The sequence below is a fragment of the Pseudopodoces humilis genome, chromosome 12, assembly GCF_049639895.1.
Source record: "Pseudopodoces humilis isolate 2021_Gansu_Grassland_sample_001 chromosome 12, ASM4963989v1, whole genome shotgun sequence".
NCBI classification, from domain to species: domain Eukaryota; kingdom Metazoa; phylum Chordata; class Aves; order Passeriformes; family Paridae; genus Pseudopodoces; species Pseudopodoces humilis.
Window position 1 is genome coordinate 15,947,187 of NC_142211.1, and position 19,453 is coordinate 15,966,639.

The following is a 19,453-nucleotide window of genomic DNA, read 5'->3' on the forward strand; positions in this document are numbered from 1 at the left end:
AGCTATTTCCGTTATTGTAAGTTAACCACAAGTACTTTAAATCAACATCAGCTATTTCACAAATATATCTGAGTTATTTTCATTATTGTTAGTTACAAAAATAAAAACATTAGTTATTTCACAACTACAGCTACTTCTGCAAAAGTTAACATTATAATGTATAACACATAGCATCCACTTTAATATTTGTGAAAGCCAAAACTATAATATGTGTTTATCACACTGTTCACAAACTAAAATCATCCATAAATGATATTCTGAGGATACGAGCTACACAGGGGCCAGGGCATTGGCCACAAAAAGCTGACAAATTATACTATATCAAAATCAGTTAAAGTGATTACAAACTGTACTATATCAAAATTGTTTTGATTAATAATAATTTGTAAAAGCCAATACATAATAGCAAAAGCCAACAACTACATAGTTATAAATAACATTACCTACTGATACTCAAGTGCCTAAATGTCTTGGTTTGAGACAAGTTTAGGAGGAAACATCCCGAAAGGAACGTCTCCTCTGAAGAAGGCAGGTTTTGGCAGTCCCTCCCTGTAGTGGGTTGACCACTGGCCAGACGCCAGTGCATTCCCAAAAATCATCTACTCATCTTCCTCTGCTATAATTGGAACAGAGGAGGGAAAAAAAAAAACAAACAGTTAAGCTAAAGCTCATGGGGTTGAGATAAGGATTAGGAGAAAATGCTTTAGGGGCAAAACAGGCTCAAAATTTTAAAGGCTATAAAGAAAACTTTATTAACAGAACTAAAAGAAGAATTATAAGAACTAAATAAACCTTTAGAACATTTATCTCCCCCCAACCCCTCTTTCCTTCTCACTGCCAACATAAAGAGACAAAACCTGTGTTTATCAGTCAGTTTACCACTTCTAAAAAAGAATCTTTCTTCAGTTCATTTAAGGATAGGAGTCTCTTGTCATGCCACAAGAAACAGTTTCCTCGTGGTTTTAAGTGCACGGTTAAACAGTCCGCCCGGTAAAAACTTGTTGGCTTCATGAAAATCCTTCCCATCGACTTACAGTTTTTCCCACAACTGCTGTCGAGGGTCATTTTGGCTACTGGGGTATAATTTTAAGGATGAGCCGTTCTACTATAGAAGCAGAAGTTCTGTCTCTGAAAGTAAAAGTTCTTTTCTGTTTGTGAAAGCAAAGGTTCTCTCTCTGTTCAAGTCAGATCACAGCTTCTTTCAACATCTATATTTTCTATTTCTCTTCTGAGCTGCGGATGAACGCTGCATCCCCCCCTGTGCTTTATGAATTACAGGGAAATAATCTGGTGTATTATATTCTCACCTCGGCTTGCAAAAGGTTTTCAGCTCCGAAACCGAAGCATCTCCTCTCTTTTCTTCTGGGCTTCAGCCCCTCCTTCTTCACTGACCTTGGTGTCGCCCTGTTGTTTTCTTCACGTGCCTTCACATTTCCTTTTCTCTGACTCGGGAGAAGATTGGCGTCTGTAGGTTTTATCTGTTCTCAAGTGGAATTTTACAGCACTGATGGGGTTAATCTCGTTCGGGCCCTGCATCGGGGAATTGCGTGTTCTGCCTCTTGCTGCTCGTCATGTGATCTTCCCCGGCACCGCACAAGCCGTGCCGGCCACTGTTTTCTGTCCTTTTGTCTGCAGTGCGGCAGATTAGAAGTAGACAGGCACGCAAAGTCTCTCGCTGGCTTGGCTAGGATGGCGGCAGCCACTCCGGCCGCATGACTGTTTTCTGGCCTCGGCCGCTCTTAGTTCCAGCCGCGGGGCCACTTCCTGCGCAGACTGCAGAGCTGCTCACTGGTCTCAGCCGCACGGTGCCCCGTGGCGCCGGGACAGCCCCCGGCAGGATGGCTCGGCAGCTTGCGGCTGGAACGGGGCCCGGCCCGACGCGGAGCCAGCCCTGCCCGACGACTGTGGGCGGAGCTCCGAAGAGGCAAGATTTCAGCAGCCGCGCCGCGGCGCGGGCTTCCCCTCCTCCCGCCGGCAGCCGGACCACATGGGCTCGGCCCGGCCTTACCGGGAAGGGGGGGGGCCTCCACTCTTTTGCAGAAAGCAGGAAATAAGAGAGAACTTTTCGTGGTTTCTCCTTTCTTAAATATAGTATTCATAGAGACAGTTCTAGCTTCTCTAATTGGCTAATTGGTGTATCAGTTCTAAAAGCCAGCCAGCAATTGGTTTTGCCAGGCACAGAGGAAGTTGTAATGTTCTTTACAGAGAGAATTACTTCCGTTCCTGATGTTTTTTTCTCTTAACTAAAACCAAGCTATTTCAAACCACCACTCTCCCCCACCACTGATACGAAAGGAATTTCTTGGATGAAAATGAAAAAAGCTGTTTATTTAACACACACAGAGTGCATGCAGACACAGGAAAAAATAATGTTAAATATTAAAACCTTCTCGCTGTGGAGAAAGCTGGTGGATTCAGAGTTCTTTCTGTAGGTGTGGCTCGGCTCCTCCCGAGGTCTGGAGCTGGAATGTGACATCCCAGAGCCTCCCTGCTGGCTCCCGGCGATGGTCTGTTCTCGGACCAGAGCAAAGCTGAACAGTTTCAGAAGAAGCCACAGAAGTCAATGGAGAAGCTGTATGCAATCCCGGGAAAGCTTCTTACCTTAGATAACAAAAAAGAAGCTAGCTAAAAGCAAAGATATATTTCCTCTTCGTGCTGCACAGCACACCTGAGAGAATACAGCAGAGGATGTGTGTTTGAATACAGACCGCTGATTTACCAAAATATCAATATTGATCTAGTATCAATATCAATCTGTTGATGGACAAAAAGACCCTCTAACAGTTTAAAGTTAGAGAATGTATGTTTATTCAGCACCAGGCTAGTGCGGGGGTAGCCCCCATAATATGTACTGCAAGTTGACAAAAGATTCCAGTGTCTATTTATTTACAAAAGTATTGAATATCCAAAATACTAATACCTATTCATAATGCTAACCCCTCCCATTCCCCGCTTCGTATTAAAATAGGTGGTAATGAGTTTAAAAAGTCATTATGCCTGCGTGGTTGATTCCCTAAATTAAGGGGGTAGTCGTTTTGATGAGTGGTCATCAAAAGATGAAGGAAAACCACTCTTCCTCACTCTGACCTTTCTACCTTTACAATGGTTGACATTACAAATGACACTTGGTAGAACTCAAATTTCCTCCTTTCGTGACTTTTAAATGGGTTTCTAGATGTAAGGTCTGTGTTCTTCCTAAGCCTATTTATCAGTTTCTCTTTTTCTCATTTTAAGCACAACTAAACAAACATACAATGGCAAGTAATTTGTTACCTAAATCCAGGATTCATTATCTCAAATCCTGCTTCTAACCTAATCATTAACTAATTTCAGCAAAGTCTATCTCTAGCTAAGATTTTTAACTTTTCTAAAATTCTTAATTCTTTTAAAATTTGTGAATCACTGCCAAAAAAATTCCCCCAGATTCCCCCCTTCTCTCAGACCCAGCTGAAAGTTACAGGACCCATTCCTGGGCATAAAGCAGATAATAGGAGATACAGTATCATAAAGTCACCCCAAGACACTAAATAACCAATTGATGTCCCCAGAACCTGGAGAGAGATCTGGTCCAGGCAAATTGGCTCCAGCTTTTTGTCTAGTCATTGGAGTTACCACCCTTCTGCCTTGTTCACAGTGCTCTTAGCTTTGGGGAAATGCAGCTTGTTGTTCAGGAGAATTTGAGTGTTTGTGTGGCAGGAGACTGTTCCATAGCAACTCCTCTAAGCTGTCCTTGTGGCAGCAGAGCTCTGATGTACTCCTCTAAGCTGCTTTAAATGTAGGGTAGGCTTAGTGTGAAGTCAGCATGCTCCTTGCCTAGTGGTATTAACATGGAATAATTGTTCCCATTTGCTTCTTGCAGGCTCGCCAAGCAGCCCCGTGTGTGCTCTTCTTTGATGAGCTGGACTCCATTGCCAAGGCCCGAGGTGGGAATATCGGTGATGGCGGTGGTGCTGCAGATCGTGTCATCAACCAGATTCTGACTGAGATGGATGGCATGTCCACCAAGAAAAATGTCTTCATCATTGGTGCCACCAACAGGCCAGACATCATTGACCCAGCCATCCTGCGCCCCGGCCGCCTGGATCAGCTCATCTACATCCCCCTGCCTGATGAGAAGTCCCGGGTTGCAATTCTTAAGGCAAATCTGAGGAAATCACCAGTTGCCAAGGTAGGATCTCTGTTTTGACTTTGTCTGGCTTTGGTTTGCTGTAAGCTGCATATGCTCCTCACAAGCTGGGGATAGAGCAGAGGGCTGGTGACTGCTCCATGCAATCCAGAGCTGGGATACCTTCAGTCCCCTAAGGATGGAAGTGAAGAAGTAGGGGGAAGCTTGAGCTCTGGGAGTAGATATAAATGAAGGTAGGTGTTGGTGTGTAAGCACAGCAGGTCTTTGTCACATGGTGGAGTTCTGCCCATGGTGCGGGAACAGGAAAGCCTGTTATGGCAAGATAGAAAAGATTCTTGTACTCTGAAAGAAAAGTAAATGTAGAAAACAGGTGGGAAATGGAAACTGAAAAGGAACTACTGAAGGTAATTGTTGCTGAACTGAATTGTTGCAAGAGTTCCTTGCATAGGGAGCAGGCAATAATGCTGATAATTAATCAGAGAAAAGCAGATGTCAAGTGAGAGCTCAAGCTATTTTATGTCAAGCTTACCTTTTAAGGTGCTGTTGGGAAGGAAAGCTTCAGAGGAGGTTGCAGTACTACTCCCTCAGTTGAAGGGAAGAAGCAGGTTGGTTGTCTTGGTCTGCCTGTGTCATTCCTATTTCTAGTCTGACGGTGTTTCATTAGACTCCTCATGCTGAGACCAGAGTAAATCATATCCTAAATCCACAAGACAACCTGCCTCTTCTTGAGGGTAAACAATGCAGAGTCATTTTTCCCCTTTACTCCACTCTCATGATACCCCCCCACCTGGAGTACTGTGTCTAGCTCTGGGGCCCCCAGCATAGGAAGGACATGGACCTGTTGGAGCGAGTCCAGAGGAGGCCATGAAAATAATCAGGGGACTGGAGCTCCTCTGCTATGAAGACAGACTGAGAGACCCAAGGCTGTTTAGCCTGGAGAAGAGAAGGATCTGGGGTGACTTCATTGCAGCCTTCCAATACCTAAAGCGGGCTTACAGGAAAGATGGGGAGGAATTCTTTGTCAGGGTGTGTAGTGATGGGACATGGGTGAATGGCTTCAAACTGAAAGAGGGCAGAGTTAGATGGGATACTGGGAAGAAATTTTTTATTGTGAGGGTGGTGAGGCCCTGGCACAGGTTGCCCAGAGAAGTTGTGGATGCCCCATCCCTGGAAGTGTTCAAGGCCAGACTGGATAGGGCTCTGAGCAGCCTGGTCTAGTGGAAGGTGTCCCCACCCATGGCAGGATGGTTGGAACTAGATGATCTTTGAGGTCACTTCCAACCCAAACCATTCTGTGATTCCATGAGCTGCTTCCCAGGGTCTTGCTGGGTGTGTGGGGAGTATGGCCTGCCTTTATGTGTGGTTAACTTTTACCAAAACCAAGAACCTTAACAGTTCATCTTTTCAAAATTGCCCGAAGTTGAGGCAGCACCTTTATACCATGAGATCTAAAGACACTTGTTTGTCACCTGAGGATGTAAGGTATAAAGGACAGGTCTCTCTTGGGGGATGTTTTTTGTTTGTTTTGCTGTTGTTGTTTTTGTTGTTTTGTTTGGGGTTTTTTTCCACTAGGACGTTGACCTGGATTTCCTAGCTAAGATGACCAATGGCTTTTCGGGGGCTGACCTGACAGAAATTTGCCAGCGTGCCTGCAAACTGGCCATCCGTGAATCCATCGAGAGTGAGATCAGGCGAGAACGTGAGAGGCAGACCAACCCTTCTGCCATGGTGAGTGGGATACTCCGAGCTTTCCCCACTTATGACACAGGCAGCCCACCTCTGCCTGTGGGTGAGGCAGGATTCATTCCTCTTCATAATCCTTGGTTGGGGATGAGTGGGGTCTCAGCAGAGAGCATGGAATGGGAGCATGAAGCCCTCCTGAGGTACCTCACTGTCAGCATTGCTCAGGCAGCCAGCCTCTGCTTCAGTCCTGACTTAGTCTGCCACAGTGTCTCTCTCCAGCTCCAGCTTTGGTGGGTGTTGGAGCCTCCTGATCTAGTGGGAGGTTGTGGGTGGCTGTTGGGACACAGCTTGGGCATGCAGCTCACCTGGTCTTTGTGTCCTGCTGCAGGAGGTGGAGGAGGACGACCCGGTTCCTGAGATACGCAGGGATCACTTTGAGGAGGCCATGCGCTTTGCTCGCCGCTCTGTCAGTGACAACGACATCAGGAAATACGAGATGTTTGCACAGACCCTACAGCAGAGCCGTGGCTTTGGCAGCTTCAGGTAAACATAAGAAGGGCAGTGTGGCTCAGCCCCAGAACAGAACACTGAGGCAGCTTTCTGCTGGATTCTGAGTAACAAATTCCCTCTTCCACTACATTTTCCCATTTTCCCCAGCATGTACAGCAGCAAGCTGAGTGTGTGGCAGGTATAGGCTGTTCTGTAGGTTGGTTGTAGCTGCTTTGTTAGTACTCCTGAAGTCCAGTAACCCTTTTTCCTTTAACACAAGTGTCTTGGTTTAAGACAATTTAAGGGGGACAATCTAAAATGAGTTACCTCCCCTTATAGCTCTAAATAATCCCTTTCTACCAATAAGAAGAGACAAACACAAGTATATATAAAGTGAAAAAATAAAAGTTTACTAAAAAACTAAAACAGCAACAGGCAAAAAAAAACAGTGATAATCGCTAGTTACAAAGTTGCTAAATCTCAGAGTCCTCAGGAAGAAACTCAAAATGGCAGAGTAAACCCCCTGAAGATGGCGCCCTCTGCAGACAACCATGTGTGGGGAAACAAAGGCAAAATGGTTTAATCTCCACCCATAAATGCAGAAGAGGTTCCCCTAATTGTCTCATGGAACAATGACAAAATGGCAGTCCTCTTTCTGGACCATGCATTTGAGAGAGAGAACAAAGGAATCAACGTGGCAAACAAGTCTCCACAGTTCCAAAGCTCTCTCCGCTCCCCCCCCCCTTCCCCTCCCCAAATGAACAACCAGAGCAGGGGAAAACAAAATCTGGGAAAGCTATTTCTGTCCAAAAAGAGTCGATGCTGCTGGGGAGCTGACATAGGCTCTCATGGTGGCTCAGCAGGCTTCCTCTCTCTCTGCCTCTTCCTCAGCTGGCTGGATCCAGCCAGTGTTGGCACTGCAGCCTCCAAACTGCTGGTGTTGGTGCTGCTGTCTCAGGTTCCTGTTCTGATTGATGGGGGAGAAAAAAAATGGACTTCTGAGCACCAAAGAACGGTGCCCCAACCCTGACTGGCAAAATTCACTCTGAAACAGTTTTTTATTGCAAAATGCAGCTTCTCGTGTTGCTACTGTTGCTAGTAGAGGCAAGAGAGAGCTCTGCCTTCATGCCTTGACCTCAAAAAGCCCAGGCATCCCCCAGCCCCACAGTTCCATTTCTGGCCACAGCATCTTAAAAAGACAGTAACAATCTTTGGGCATAGATAGATATGGAATACAATAACATTTTGGGTTAGCCAGGACAAGTGATAGCCAGAAATCATATAAGCCTTTTGCATGATCTGCTGTAAGGTTTAATCCCATTCCTCCTGCCTGTCCTACTTGTCACTGGGGTTTGGAATGGAGGGAGGGGATGGTGCTGAGCTGCAAGGAGGCTTTTGAACAGCATCTCTTCTCTTCTGTCCTGCGCTGCTGCATGCAGATTCCCATCAGGCAACCAGGGTGGTGCCGGTCCAAGCCAAGGCACAGGAGGTGGCAGCGGGGGCAACGTGTACAGCGAAGACAATGACGACGATCTCTACGGTTAACTCTCAGCTTGGTGGACCAGCTCCACATCAGGCCACATTGTACAGCAAAAAAAAATCCAATGTTCAGTGGACTCTTAGCTTCTTCATTCTTCAGTCAGAACAGTGTAGCTGCACACCACATTTTGTACAGGGAATATTTTCTGCAAACACAAATCCAGAGTGGTGTTCAGTTGGGAGGCAGACAGTGAACTAACAAGGAGGGGAACTGACTTAATTTATGAGAAATTTCTGTTCTAGTTTATGTGGCAGAATCAGCAGCTTTAGTAAAGAATACAATGCTAGCCTGTATAAAAAAAATCACACAAAAATGATAAAAAATAATAAAAATCCCACAACACTCCTTTGTGTGTGCCTGGTACAGTGTAGTTTGTGCTGTCCCTGTAAACTCCATGTCTCATGTGCTATCTGAGCACTCCTCAGTCTGGTGGAGCCTATCTGTATGCATGCTTTCCTGGTGTGTTCAAGGTTGTTTTTCATTTTTATTTCTTAGCCCAAGTTAACAAAAGAAATTGGTTTGGCAGTCTGTCTTTTCCCTGCTTCAATTTGGCAGGAAGCACCAACTAAGAGAGCCTGGTAGCAGGTATCTCTTGCTTCACTGATGCTGGCCCTAAACTGTCCGGTCTCCTGCTGCTTTGGCTCCTCTGCAGCTTAAGATTTCAGTAATCCTGGTTCTATCTAACCTGTCTGGAGGTTGGTACAAGGGGGCTCTTGAGCTGTCTCTGAAGTTTGTGGTGCAGCATGATCCTACTATTAGAAAAGGGGATGCTGCAACACTGTTCATCAGGCTTTGTGGAGAGATTTTTCCCTTTCCCCTGCAATATTTCATGCATACTTTTGGGGTTCTAATGACAGGCATGGCTCTCTGCTGCCAGCCTGCCCCTTTTTTTGCCTCATACTCTGTAGTTTGGTTCTGATCATAGTTCTTATCCTTTCTTTCTGGTTACAGGTTGCTGCCTCGCTCCTTGGTTTATTTTCCCTTCTCTGAACTGTACTGCTGTACTTCAGTGTTTAATATGAGAGGAGCCCTGGGTCTGGTCTCATCATGCACACAGGAGCAGTGTGGCATGCTGGATATGACCCAGCTGTGAACTGAAGGGGAGAGCCTGTTTGAGACAATGGCCATAAGATACACAGAACGGTCATGTGCTATTGACTTGGAGAGGGTGCAGGAACTGAGGGTTTCTGCAAAGTTTAAATGTTGATTGTGTGGCAGAAGGGTGCCCTAGGCTTTTGGGGCTGAGCCACACTGAAGAGGGCAACCTCCCCTGTGGCAGGAGTTACGTGGGGCCTGAGCAATGAGTTTCAGCCCCAAAGCTTGGCAGACCTAGGAGGACTTCATCAACCTGGCTAGATTTAAGGGGAGAGGGGAGACATGCAAGAGTCTTGTCTCAAAATGGTAGAAGGATGGGACTATCCATGAGAGGGGGACTAGTGCATAGCAATGGGGAAAAACACAACCTGCTGTGGTAGAACATGTAAGCTTCTGGGAAGTGGGGGTAGCCCCTTCTCAGGTCCTCTGTCCTGCTTAAGAACTGTCTGCCTTGCCAGCACTACTGTCCTGTCCTTATGCCACCTCTGTTCTGCTTTGCAGAGAAAATGCTGGCCATCATCTATGGCAGCAGGGTTGAGGATGGCCTGTCCCTCTCAGGCTGGCACTTCCCTTTCTGGGGATAACTGGCACCTGAAAACCTTTACTCCAGGGCTGCTTCCCTGCGTTTGCTTTTCTCTGCTACTCTGTGTTCCTCCAAGCAGGGTGGATGCAGGTACTGGCTTTGCTTTCATTGTGTCTTACCTGTTCATCAGTGCAATCCCAAGAGAGGCAGCTCCAGCCAGGGAAGGAACCAGCCACCTGGGAAGGTTCTCCATCCCTCCTGGGAGCTCTCTAGGATTCATCCAAAAGCCTTTCTCAGCTCTAGTCTTGGGTGAATTTCTTCCTGCTAGTTTGGGGATGTGACCATTTAGCAAGCCCCCAGCAAATCTACCCTGGCATCTCTGCTATGGAGGCTGGAACAAGCAGTGTATAGGAGAGTACAGTGTATGTGTCCCAGCTCCCCAAAGCCTTTCCTGCTACCTCTCATAATTGCAAATGCTAATTAAATCCATCACAAGGGCTGGAAATCCTAATCTTTTTTTCCCTGCCACCTCTGGGACATGGTTCCATGGTTCCTTGTGGGGACAGCACTTGCAGTGGCACTGAGAGCATCCGCCCTGCACTGGATCTGTGCAAAACTGCTTGGGGGCTGAGGGTGTCCCCCAAATCAACAACTGCATCTATCAGGGAGCTTGGCTAGGGTCTCCCTCACCCCCATGCATCTCTACCACCAGCAGCCCCAAGGACTGTATTTGACCCCAATCTGTGCTCTTTTCCTGGGGCCACCCCTGCAGCAGAGACCCCTGGGAGCTGCATGGGCAAGAGCCTTCCCACAGCATACTCTTCCCCTGCCCAGGATCTTGCTGGGGAGACTGGGCAGCCCCAAAGGTGCTGGCAGCTGGAGCTTGTCCTGAATGGAGCAAGATTAGTGAGGTGAGCAGCTGAGGGAGGCCCTTTCTTCACTGCAGTGGTCGGCATCTTCTTGTGCTCCCTGGGGTTCCCCATGTGGCCCCAGAGATACATCCCCATGTCCTTGTGTGTTCCATGTCCATCCCCTGCCCCCAGCCTTACAGCCAGGCTCCACAGAGGGTCATGTGTAGCCCAGCCATGGTGTATGCAGAATGGAGGATTGTATCCCCCTGCCCCAGCCAAGGCATTGACATTAGAGGTTGGTCCCTGACCCAAGAGACTGGGGCCCTGCAGCACCCCAAGTCTCCAGGCTTAGCAGAGCGCTCCCGCCAGCAGAGGGCAGTGAGCCATGTCCCCCATTTGGGGTTTGGCAACCTCTGCCCAGGCCCTGCCCAAGCACAATGCCCATGGGATTTTGTTCAAACAATCTGTCCTTATGGCTGCTCTTGCTTGGTGCCTTATGAGCATACATTTTTCCTGGTATCAGTGGGGAATGTCCCCGGATACATGTGCTGCTGCCTCTTACCCAGGCCCAGGACCACCTTTTCTTTTTCAAGAGGTGAGAACCAGCATCTCTCCAGCCCTCTCAGGCAGTCTCTGCCAGCAAAGAGCCCCCTTCACTGTCCCAGATCCACCACCCCACCATTCATAGAGTCTCCTCAGTTGGCCCCCACTCCTGCTGCCTGTGTCAGTATGATGGTTTGGCATTTAAGAAAAAAGAGTAAAAAAACATGGAATTGAAGGCTTTGAGAGAGAGGCTGATGGGAATTTTTTCTCTGCTGAAGACCTGTCCAATAACTGGTGTAAAAAACGAGGTTCACATAATTTTTATAGAATTTAAAAGTTTAATAAAAAAAACAATTAGGAGAAAAAAATAAAGTATACAAATACGGCCGGGTGTCTCTGCATTCAGCCAAGAGAGCACACCTTACTAACAAAGGATTGTCTCTTAAAAACAGAATCTTACTACATATCCATAAATTCTCATACATATTCATACATTCTTCTTAGGATCTTTGGTGTTCTTCTGTTTAGTTTTCTCTTGCCCCCTTCCCAGTAGATCAATCCTCTTGGTGCCATCGAGATTTACATTCCCTGATATTGAGAGACCGCCAGCTATTCACCAGTATTCACAGAAGTAATTGTGAACGCCGTTTATTTCTATCTTTAGCACACCTTTTATAGGGTTTTACAGGGTCTGCGGGCAGAGCAAGCTACTATTGGCTAACACACACAGTTTACATTTTTTCTCCTACACACAAGGATATTGTTTTGCTTTACTCTCTCTTCTGCAGGCAAGTTTCAAGGATTTTAGCCTTTAATATCACGACTTATTTCAAAGGCTGGTTTGTGCATACAGGCCTTTACTAATATATAAAATATATCAACAATTCCCCCTTTCTCTTTTTGCACAAACCAGGCTTTGGATAAGATAACATACAACTTAGACTGTCATCCCAATTAACATTATAAGTAAAGTCCGTCCCCCTTCTAGCACAAGAGACCTCAACCATCCAGTGATGCCCCAGCTGGCGAACCAACTTCCAATGGGGTCACTATCTTCTTTCAGGGCATGTAACCCATCCTGTAGCTGTTGTAGTTGCTTATGGATGGAAGCTGAATGATCAGTAAGATTCAAGCAGCACATGCCTTCAAATTCCTCACAACTGTGTCCTTGTGCTAAGAGCAAAAAGTCAATTGCAGCTCGATTTCATAAGATTGCATGACATACACTACTCACATCGGCTGAAAGCTCACTTAACATTGTGGATGTTAAGTTCAGTCCTTCCTTAGTCTAGCAAGCGAGCCTTTTTAGAGTTGCTAGGCCTTAATTCATTCAGGCTTTGCTTTGACTGTTTGATGTTCTTCATTTTGCTAGCTATATTCAACAATTGATGTAAGCTTGGGTGGAACAAAGTGAGTTTCCCAAGATAACAGGGTCTTCTATGTGGACTAGCAGGAATCTAATTCCATGCTCTATCTCCACAGATGAGGAATATGGAACTAGGTAATCGCTTTGGTAATTGTCCTGTGAGATTGCACCACAAATAAAGGCTTTACTTTCAATGGTAGTAACGAGATCAGCTATAGGGTTGACTGCATCTTAGTGCTGCATTACTTTGTTAGAATGGCTTTTGTTGGGGGTTCAAACATTATCCATCCACCTGAGGTATTGGTGGAACTTAACAAATCTGATTCTTCTGAGGGTTGTAACATTGAGAACTTTGGTAATTTTTGCTTGCCAACAGGCTTCAAGTTGTCTTAATGTGAAGCCAACAGTGCAATTGCACTCTTGCAACATTGCCAATCGATTCAGTCGAATCTCATTACTAATTAAACCTTTAAATGCTGGAGGATCCCATTCAGGGACTCCTATGAGACAGGTGTGGAAAGGATCTCCAGGTGTGGCTAGGCTTAAACACATTGACCTTTGGCCAGTTCAATGTGCCAGAGTGACCCATATGTTCTGCCACTTTTGGATGTTAGTTAGCAGACAGTTGGTCAGGACTATACACAACACAATTACCATAAGCAGTTTGTTCCATGTAAATGACATCATATTTGCAAACTCACAGCTAAAACTTTAACGTTAAATGAACTTTCAAAGATGCTTACACTACCTCTTGAAGGGGGAATACTTATACTTTATACTAACATAACAATTACTACACAGGCTAAACTCTTTATCTTAAACTATTATCTAACTACCTTTAACACACGTGCTCTGGTATATACGTAGTCTAAGCGTGAAAGCAATTTGCTGAAAGGGTAAACACACAACTACAATTTGCTTTATATACAGTTAAATGGAGTCTCTACACTTCTTAGGTCTTCTACAGAATTTCTCCAGCATGATTCAGTCCTGGAATGTTCACTGCTCCCGTGATGTCAGCTGGCAGCTGATTGGTGACTGAGGGCTTTGATGTTCAAGTTGTCCTTCAGATCCTTCTAAATCTTAAAACAAAGGTGTCCTGGTTTAGGGCAAATTTTGGGAGAAAACCTCCAGTGGGGCTCCCCCCCGGGAAGCAAACCCACGTGGCCCTTTTTCTTCCCACCCCCCAACCGGTTCGGGAAGAGATTTCTCTGAGAGAAGTGGAAAAAACCTGTTTATTTCACAGGCACAGCACTACCCAGCACAAAAATGAACAATATCAAATTACAAAACCTCTCGCCCTTCAGAAGAGATGACAAACTTCAGAGGGTCTCTTTCCTGTGGGTGTTCGCTCTGTTATCAGTCCCTCTGGCGCTGGAAAATGCCGCTGCCCAGGCTGGGCTCCCGGTAGTCCACGGGTGCAAGCTCCCGGTGCTCCCCCGAGTCCCCAGTCCAGAGCAGGTTCGATTCGTTTCAAAAAAGGGAAAGAAAACAGTCCAGGAAGACCTCTCTGCTCCGGCTAGTTGGAAAGCCAAGGCGATCTGTGTCTTGTTGTCTGTCTGTGCTGTAGTCAAAACTCCCGATGCGGGGGGAGCAAGTACAGTCTCTGATAACAGACTCGGTGCTTCTTTTCCACTCACTTTTACTCTGAGATGGAATTTTAAGAATACAAAACCTGTGTCTGGGTTAGGTGGACGAATGGGGATACAATTTAACATCATAATCAACCCAGGACATTCCACCCCTTATCCCCATATCATCGACTTACTGCCAAAACTAACATTCCAACTCTGCACACATTTACATACATAGAAACTTCCCCTCCATTCCACCCAAAAAATACAAGCAATATATCCATCATGCCCCTGTCACACCCCACACTAAGCTACTGAATCCAGACCCCCACACTGGAGAGCTGCAGGATTCCCCACTCTCTCATTTTACTCACTCAAAACACCATCTTTCACTTGCTCATACCTTCAACACTTACACATTTCCTTCTATTTCATGTCTGCGTGGTTTAATGTACAGACAATGGCAGTAACCTTTTACCCAATTATCAGGTCTCCCTGAGGTACACATCATGTTGTTCCATCTCTCTGCATTATCCACCATGTACAACCTGGTCCTTGAGCAAAGACAACCCCACGAATGGGTTTGTCTGTGCTCGAGGTAGAATTGACCCAAACTGTCTTCCCTAGCAGACCTCTGACATGTACCACTGGGACTTTGTCTCCGTCTACTACATGTAAAGACTCAGACTGGGCAGGACCTGCTCGGTTGGTGGAACCTCTGGTGTTGACTAACCAGGTGGCCTTTGCTAGATGTTGCTCCCAGTTTTTAAAAGATCCTCCACCCAGTGCCTTTAAGGTAGTTTTTAACAGTCCATTGTACCTCTCCACTTTCCCGGCTGCTGGTGCATGGTAGGGGATATGGTACACCCACTCAATGCCATGTTCCCTAGCCCAGCTGTTTATAAGACTGTTCTTGAAATGAGTCCCATTGTCTGACTCAATCCTTTCAGGGGTGCCATGCCTCCAAAGGACCTGCTTTTCAAGTCCCAGGATGGTGTTCCGGGCAGTGGCATGAGGCACAGGGTAGGTTTCCAACCATCCTGTGGTGGCTTCTACCATTGTGAGCACGTAGTGTTTGCCTTGGCGGGTTTGAGGCAGTGTGATGTAGTCGATCTGCCAGGCCTCCCCATACTTGTATCTGGACCACCGCCCACCGTACCAGAGGGGCTTCAACCGCTTGGCCTGTTTGATCACAGCACATGTCTCACAGTCATGGATAACCTGAGAAATGCTGTCCATGGTTAAATCCACCCCTCGGTCTCGTGCCCACTTATAGGTGGCATCTCTACCCTGATGACCTGAGGCATCATGAGCCCATCGGGCTAGGAACAACTCTCCCTTATGTTCCCAATCCAAATCTATTTTTGACACTTGTATCTTTGCAGCCTGATCTACCTGCTTATTATTTTGGTGTTCCTCATTAGCTCTACTCTTGGGGACATGGGCATCTACATGGCGGACTTTCACTGGTAGTCTCCCTACCCTGGTAGCAATATCTTTCCACTCTTTAGCAGCCCAAATTGGTTTTCCTCTACGCTGCCAATTAGCCTCTTTCCACCTCTCCAACCATCCCCACAGAGCATTGGCCACCATCCATGAATCCGTGTAGAGGTAGAGCTTTGGCCACCTCTCTCTTTCAGCAATGTCCAGGGCCAGCTGAACAGCTTTGAGTTCAGCAAGTTGACTTGATCCACCTTCTCCTTCAGTGGCCTCTGCGACCTGTTGTGTGGGGCTCCATACGGCTGCTTTCCACTTCCGGTTCATCCCTACAATGCGACAGGAACCATCAGTGAAAAGAGCGTAGCGTGTTTCTTCTGCGGGCAGCTGGTTATATGGTGGAGCTTCTTCAGCCCTTGTCACTTCCTCTTGTTCTTCATCTGTGAGACCAAAATTTTCACCTTCAGGCCAGTTTGTAATTATCTCCAAAATCCCAGGGCGATTCAGTTTACCAATACGGGCGCGCTGCGTGATGAGGGCAATCCACTTGCTCCATGTGGCACTGGTTGCATGATGGGTGGAAGGAACCTTTCCCTTGAACATCCATCCTAGCACTGGCAGTAGGGGTGCTAGGAGGAGTTGTGCTTCAGTGCCAATCACTTCAGAGGCAGCTTAGACTCCTTCATAGGCTGCTAAAATTTCTTTTTCTGTTGGGGTGTAGTGGGCTTCGGACCCTCTGTAGCTTCTACTCCAAAATCCTAATGGTCAGCCTCGAGTCTCCCCAGGCACTTTCTGCCAGAGGCTCCAGGACAAGCCATTGTTCCCGGCTGCAGAGTAGAGCACGTTCTTCACATCTGGTCCTGTTCTGACTGGGCCAAGGGCTACTGCATGGGCGATCTCCTGTTTGATCTGAGCAAAGGCTTGCTGCTGCTCAGGGCCCCAATGGAAATTATTCTTCTTCCGAGTGACCAGGTAAAGAGGGCTCACAATCTGACTGTATTCAGGAATATGCATTCTCCAAAACCCTATGGCACCTAAGAAAGCTTGCATTTCCTTCTTATTAGTTGGTGGAGACATTGCTGAGATTTTGTTGATGACATCAGTAGGAATCTGACGCCGTCCATCTTGCCACTTTACCCCCAGGAACTGGATCTCACGAGCTGGTCCCTTAACTTTGCTCTTCTTGATGGCAAAACCAGCTTCCAGGAGGATCTGGATGATTTCCTTTCCTTTCTCAAACACTTCTGCTGCTGTGTTCCCCCACACAATGATGTCATCTATGTACTGTAGATGTTCTGGAGCCTCACCCTTTTCCAGGGCAGCCTGGATCAGTCCATGGCAGATGGTGGGGCTGTGCTTCCACCCCTGGGGCAGTCGGTTCCAGGTGTACTGCACTCCCCTCCAGGTGAAGGCAAACTGAGGCCTGCATTCTGCTGCCAGGGGAATGGAGAAAAATGCATTGGCAATGTCAATAGTGGCATACCACTTCGCTGCCTTGGACTCCAGCTCGTACTGGAGCTCCAGCATGTCCGGCACGGCAGCACTCAGAGGTGGAGTCACTTCATTCAATGCACGATAGTCCACAGTCAATCTCCATTCTCCTTCAGATTTACGCACAGGCCAGATGGGGCTGTTGAAGGGTGAGTGGGTTTTGCTGACCACCCCTTGGCTCTCCAGCTCTCTGATCATCTTGTGGATGGGGATCACAGCATCTCGAGTTGTTCTATATTGTCGACGGTGCACCGTCGAGGTGGCAATTGGTACTTGTTGTTCTTTCACCTTCAGAAGTCCTACTGTAGATGGATTCTCGGACAGTCCAGGCAAGGTGTTCAGTTGCTGGACACCCTCTGTCTCCACAGCTGCTATCCCAAATGCCCACCTGAATCCTTTTGGGTCTTTGAAATACCCACTTCGGAGGTAATCTATGCCCAAAATGCATGGGGCCTCTGGGCCTGTCACAATGGGGTGTTTCTTCCACTCATTTCCCGTCAGGCTCACGTCTGCTTCCACCAAGGTAAAATCCTGTGATCCCCCTGTCACGCCAGCAATAGAAACAACTTCTGCCCCTACATGTCTTGACGGGATTAGGGTGCACTGTGCACCAGTGTCAACCAAGGCCTCATATCTTTGTGGTTCTGATGTGCCAGGCCAACGAATCCACACAGTCCAAAAAACACGATTTTCCCTAGCCTCTACCTGGCTAGAGGCAGGGCCCCTCTAAGCCTGGTTATCCTTCTTTCCTTTGGTATATGTCTTGGTGGTTCCTTCAAGGGGATCGGACATGTCATCATCATCATACCTGGCAGTCTGGCTACGGGCAACTGGAGCTGCTTCCCTTTTGGTGGAACTTCCTTTGTGACTCTTCTCCTCCTTCAATTCACGCACCCGTTGTGCCAGAGCTGCAGTAGATTTCCCATCCCATCTCCTCATGTTCTCTCCGCAATCACGCAGGAAGAACCACAGCTCAGCTCGTGGGGTATACCTTCTCTCCCGATCGGGGGAACGTCTGCGTTGAGTGCCAGGACCTCTGATCTGTACTGCTGAGATTTGGAGAAGGTCCTCTTTAATCTCATCTCTAAGTTTCTTGTGATTCTCCTTTATCTTATCCTCTAATTTCTGCAGACGTGTTTCCACAGCTGCAATTCTTGCATGTGTGGGGCCATGCACGACATCTGCGTATGCTCGAAGCTTCTTCGCCATATCCAGCACGGTCTCCTCCCTTTCATCCCGTTTCATCATTGCTAAAGCAGATGCATATTCTTGTGGCCCAAGTCGTACCAATTTTCGCCACATCACGGATGTACATGGTACCAAGTCTGGATTCTTAGTTGGTATGTCATCTGAAAAAACACTCTCTGCCACTGCCATTTCTCTCAGGCGTTGGATCCCTTGTTCGATGGTTTTCCACTGCGTTTGCTGCATGTAGAGATCATCTACACACAGATATCTTTGGGCTACACTTTCAAGGACCCATGCCCAGAGACTGCGAGGGTTAGCCCCCCTCATCATCCCCTGGTCGATAACCGGATCATGTGACAGGGACCCCAGATGCCTCGCTTCAGTGCCATCTAGAACTGTAGCTTCACCTGCGGCGTCCCACAGACGGACTAACCAACTAATTATAGATTCATCAGGTCGTCGAGTGTAGTCCTTCCTCAGACCACGAAGATCTTTCAGGGAAAAGGACTCAATATTAGCTTCTGATCTTGTTCCAGTTGCTTTGACTCTTGGTTTTGTGTCAGGAGGCGTTGAAGGTCCTTCTCCTGCATCATCATCATCATCCACTGGTCGATCGGTTTTATCTGTGCACTTTCCACTTCTTGTGCTAGTAGCAACAGCCATTGGTTAAGGCTTGCTGTCTGGTTTAGCTACCAGCTTTGTAACTGGGAGGTTGGCTGCAGCCTGAGTAATTGGGGTAGCTGTTGATTTACCTCCCTGTCCCCTTCCTCCTGTTTGCTGCCCTACAGTATCTAGTAATGTACGGTACGCATATGCCAGGGCCCAGCTTACTGCAATGATCTTTTTTTCTTTGGAATTATCCTGACACTTCTCTTTCAGATATTTCCCCACCTCAGCTGGATTCAGAATTTGTTCATGTGGAAAGTCCCAAACTACAGGGTCAGAAAATTCCTTCAGGATTTGGCCCATATTCTCCCATTCTCCACCCCACTCAGGACTTTCCATGCTTGGTTCAGGGGTTTCATCAGTCCCTCTAGAAATCTCAGCCCTCATTCTAGAGAGGCTGAAGACTGTATAGAGGAAACTTACCAGATTAAATGCCAGAAAGATGGTCTCTTTAACATTCAGGGGAAACTGAACACTCGCCAATAGTGATGTAACCGATTCAGAGGAGAAGGAGAGGAAAGGTTGAAAAGCCTCATTCCCTGCTCCTCCTCTAACAAACTGGGTGCATAACCATACCCATGAATCCTTTATATTTGGAACAGACTGCAGCACCTGAATAAACTTCTTGGAAATCATAATCACTAGGCCCAGCCCAATAGCTATTCTAATCCGTGCCCCTCTACTGTAAAAGCTATGTGTTAGGGACAATACCGGGGCTAGTTGTGGATAAGAAAATAAACCAAGGGACCATAAAGGTATTAAAACCTCAAAAAAGCCTAGCGACCAGAAACACATGAAGGCCTGCACCCCAAAAGACATTATTAATTCAAGCAGCATGGCTGGATGGCTAGGAACTGCTTTATCTTATCCCAATACAAAGT

At 46.9% G+C, this 19,453-nt stretch overlaps 2 protein-coding genes across 2 annotated transcripts in view; one reads left to right on the top strand and one right to left on the bottom strand.

Annotated features, from left to right (window-relative positions):
• The window catches only part of LOC148183426 (transitional endoplasmic reticulum ATPase-like), a 52,772-nt gene extending 44,589 nt beyond the window's left edge, over positions 1-8,183 (top strand). Inside the window, exons 14-17 of the mRNA XM_088061410.1 lie at positions 3,860-4,168; positions 5,699-5,854; positions 6,198-6,352; positions 7,738-8,183. Of these exons, the coding sequence (XP_087917536.1) occupies positions 3,860-4,168; positions 5,699-5,854; positions 6,198-6,352; positions 7,738-7,843 (726 nt within the window). The 3' untranslated portion in view covers positions 7,844-8,183. The remainder of the gene's footprint in view (positions 1-3,859; positions 4,169-5,698; positions 5,855-6,197; positions 6,353-7,737) is intronic.
• An 8,641-nt stretch (positions 8,184-16,824) lies between these two features.
• Positions 16,825-19,409, bottom strand: LOC148183428 (uncharacterized). Its single transcript, XM_088061537.1, is given in 1 exon segment — positions 16,825-19,409. A coding segment is annotated over 1 exon segment (1,965 nt). The 3' UTR covers positions 16,825-17,444.
• Between the last annotated feature and the right edge of the window lie 44 nt (positions 19,410-19,453).